This window comes from Poecilia latipinna, unplaced genomic scaffold (genome assembly GCF_001443285.1).
Source record: "Poecilia latipinna isolate Pla-1442-1.1 unplaced genomic scaffold, P_latipinna-1.0 Scaffold3292, whole genome shotgun sequence".
NCBI classification, from domain to species: Eukaryota; Metazoa; Chordata; class Actinopteri; order Cyprinodontiformes; family Poeciliidae; genus Poecilia; species Poecilia latipinna.
Window position 1 is genome coordinate 17,240 of NW_015115908.1, and position 3,543 is coordinate 20,782.

General features: G+C 40.4%; 1 protein-coding gene across 1 annotated transcript in view; it reads right to left on the reverse strand.

Moving 5' to 3' along the window:
* Positions 1 to 428: 428 nt before the first annotated feature.
* The window catches only part of LOC106940599 (LIM homeobox transcription factor 1-beta.1-like), a gene marked incomplete at its 3' end in the record, with an annotated part of 8,192 nt that continues 5,077 nt past the window's right edge, over positions 429 to 3,543 (reverse strand). Inside the window, exons 3-4 of the mRNA XM_015023379.1 lie at positions 2,892 to 3,078; positions 429 to 599 (exon numbers count right to left, since the gene is read on the reverse strand). Coding sequence (XP_014878865.1) covers positions 429 to 599; positions 2,892 to 3,078 — 358 coding nt within the window. The remainder of the gene's footprint in view (positions 600 to 2,891; positions 3,079 to 3,543) is intronic.

Sequence of the window (3,543 nt, forward strand, 5' to 3'; positions counted from 1 at the left end):
GTCCCTACCCAAACCTACGCCCATGTTTAGATCACAGAAAGCCTCGCACCGCTGCGCCTAACAAGTTAGATCGCGCCCTGGCTTCGGCCAGGTGTTAAGACTGGCACCCTCTTTTGGGGGAAGACTAACCTGTGACGATTCTCAGCACGCACATCTTCTGCCGATGTCCAAGCGCCAAAACTTTGGGGCCAATAAAACTTTCTAACTGCTGCTTTTGTCTGTGTGAGTCTCTACAGATTGAAATGAAGCCTAGGTATAAATTCAAGCTGTGAGACTCTCTTCAGCCTACCAGCATCATAAATTACCATGCCTCCGCCTCAGCCAACAGCACCGGGTTGCCGCTCCGCCCCAGCCAATCACCATGCAAGAGCTCCTTCAAAAGGCCAAACAATCATGGATCCACCAGCTTCAGCCGTGCTTCGACCCACCTCATCCCCGTCTCCACTCTCATCCTCCAGGGCATCTTCCAGGCTCCTTCATCTCCAGGCTCTGCTCCACCACCAGTGTTTGGGCCCCGGGGAAAGACTAACCTAAGCTTCGCCCCGAGCCGATCATCCAAGTTCGTGGCGATTCTCAGCACGCCCGTCTTCTGCCGGTGTCTGTGCGCCAAAACTTTAGGGCCAATAAAACTTTCTAACTGCTGCTTTTCTCTGTGTGAGTCTCTGCAGATTAAATTATGCTTTTCAAAAACCTTACTTTAATGGCTCTATTTAGGTGAAGAATGTGTGCTTGTGCTATCTGTGGATGTTTCATATTTTTGATTCTGCTTGAGTTGAGGTTTGATAGTAGAAAAGTACTTGCTCAAGGAAAAACCTCAAAGCCTATGTAAAGCATTCTGTACAATGACAGCATGAATGTCCCACAGTACCAGCTATCCTACCATATCCAACATAGACTAAACACTAATTTTATTTATTTATTTATTTTTTTTTTTTTAAAAGAAATTTCTCATTTTTCAGGAATAGTTGTCTACATCTTGGTTGGAATCTCACTTAGTTTCTAATGTGTCTTAAATGTATTGTGTTTTATTTTGTTTATTGAATGATTTGGGATTTTTTTTTTCTAAATTTAAACCTTTTAATTGCCTCTGATGACCTGAACATAATCTCTTCATTTTTAGAAATTATGATGGAATTAAAAGATTTTCCCAAAATTGTTTTAAAGAGAGTGAAGAAGTAAAATTTTAATATTTGCATTAAACAGGTTGGTTACTCTTAATGTTAAAAGGCAACTTGGATTTGGAAGTCACTGCATACTTTTCCTTTTTAATAGTTTCACTCATTAACTATAACATCCTGTTGACTGATTTCGGCCTTCTAACTGGGGCTTTCTACTGAGAAATATCTCCACACTCTAAAAACTACACATTTCTAGAAACAAAATATAAAGTAGTTAAAACTCTAACATCTGAGAATTTTTGATATAAGGTAAAATTATGTTTCCATGAACAATTCTATGCAAGTATGTAAACATTTAAGCATGTATTTCTCATTAAGATTAAAAAAATCTTTCTTTCAAAGAAAGACCTTGGCAAGACTGGCAAAAACACACCAACAATTACAAAATTGTCATAACCATCATACACACTCATTTTGAGAAACATGTTCTTGCAAACAACTGGCTGATTTAGTAGGACAGTTGCATGTCTGCACTTGGAGGAGAGATTATGTACTTATGATTACCTCTTCTGTTTAAAATCACAGCACTTTATGTTTTCTGGAGTACACACTCTTCCAGGACATTGAAATTCCTGGAACAAAGGTTTATTATTAAAACCATCCACTAGGCTGCCACCAAAATAATATTTGAAGTCATTGTTGCACAATGACCTGCACAGAATGGATGATAATTCACAGTGCAGCAGTCTTCATGTATATGGACACATCTGGCGAAGATTATGTAAAAGCCTTAAACTATAACCATAGCATGTGAATGCATGCCTGTATGGGGATGACTGATTTCATGGAAAGTGTCTTTGAGTGTCCAGAAAAGCATTATGTAAGTCTGATGTCATGCCATTACATATCAGTTTAATTGAGACAAAACAGATTTTTTTTTTCTATATTTATCTGGGATAATGTAGTTAAACATACTGAAAATAGTATACCTCTCAAGTAAGCATTGTAATAAAATCAGGACTACTGAAAATACAGTAGTCCTTGGAACTGCACAATTCTTTGCATTTGTATTTATTTGTAAAGTTGTATCTTTAAATTTGAAGTCTGGGGTAGCAGAGATAAAATAAAAAATACCTGCTTTGCAAAGCTATGAAAATGAAATGGCATTGTATTCCTCTTCATAATTTAGGAAATAACTAAGGGAAAACAGCTCCACAAAACCTGGCCACATCAACAGACAGAGCAATAATCTTATATATATAGTGAGGAGGCTCATGAGGCAGGGATATAAAATAATAACTGGGAAAAATTATGTGATCAATAACAAGAGCTGATTTTAATGGCTTTTTAAACAGAGGTGCCAATAAATGTGAAGGGCACTGTGAGCCGATGAGAACCAAAAACCTGAGTAAACCCTTTATTAACTCAAACCTTAACACAGCCAATGACTAACTGTATTAATGTTCTACAGCATGATATGTTTATGGGCGGTAATTTTTCTCTTTTTTATTCTGATTACCAAATAAAATCCTTGGAGTAATGGAGCTTAGAGTAATGTAATTCATAATCTGCTTCCTTTTGTCGTTGTGTTTTGACACATTTTCACAAGTTTTAAATGGGGGTTGGTGGGTGAAGATACGGAGAATGTGTAGCCCACTGTTCCTCAAAAAACATATCGGCCCCGCAGCTTCCCGCACCGTAGGCCGAGCCCCGGACCCCTCCCCCCGAGCCCGGGTCCTTGGCCCCTACAGCCAAGCAGCGAGGCTCTCCTACCTCTGGTAGTCGCTCCTGCAGAACAGTTTGCTGTCCCGGAAGTAGCAGGTGGCAATGAGCGGCTGCTGGCACGCTGCACACTGTAGGCAGTCCTCGTGCCAAGACGCGCCGTTGACTCGCATCAGGAAGCGGTCAGAGATGATGCGCGAACAGCCCTCACACACAGCCTGAGGAGGAGAGTCACACCCTGAGAAACAACCGGAAGGAGACAACGTCAGCCTGCAGGCCACGCTTTATTTTCCACCGTCCTGCCCCTGCTGAGCTTTATGTTCATCACCACAAATCTGGCCATCAGTGAAAACAGGTCAGACACCCCGAGCTTTATTTATGGGACTGTTCTTCGAAGCCTACGCCGACGTTTAGTGTTGCAAGCGAAACGTAAAGGCGGTGTAGGGCACGGTTATTTATTCTTTATTTATATATAGCAACCATTTTCATATGGAGTGACCATGCTGCCATATAAATATGCTCTCCATGTGGAAGCTACCGATATTCAAACTGTTTTTTTTTTTCCTTTTGCCTTCTTCTTCTGCATAGTGAGGTTTATGTTTGTATTCAGGGATCCATTTGGGACGCGCGTCTGCGTGCTTAGTAAAATAGATGCGCGCCTTCAAATGCAAATAATGAAGGTTATATAAAAAAAATAAATTAT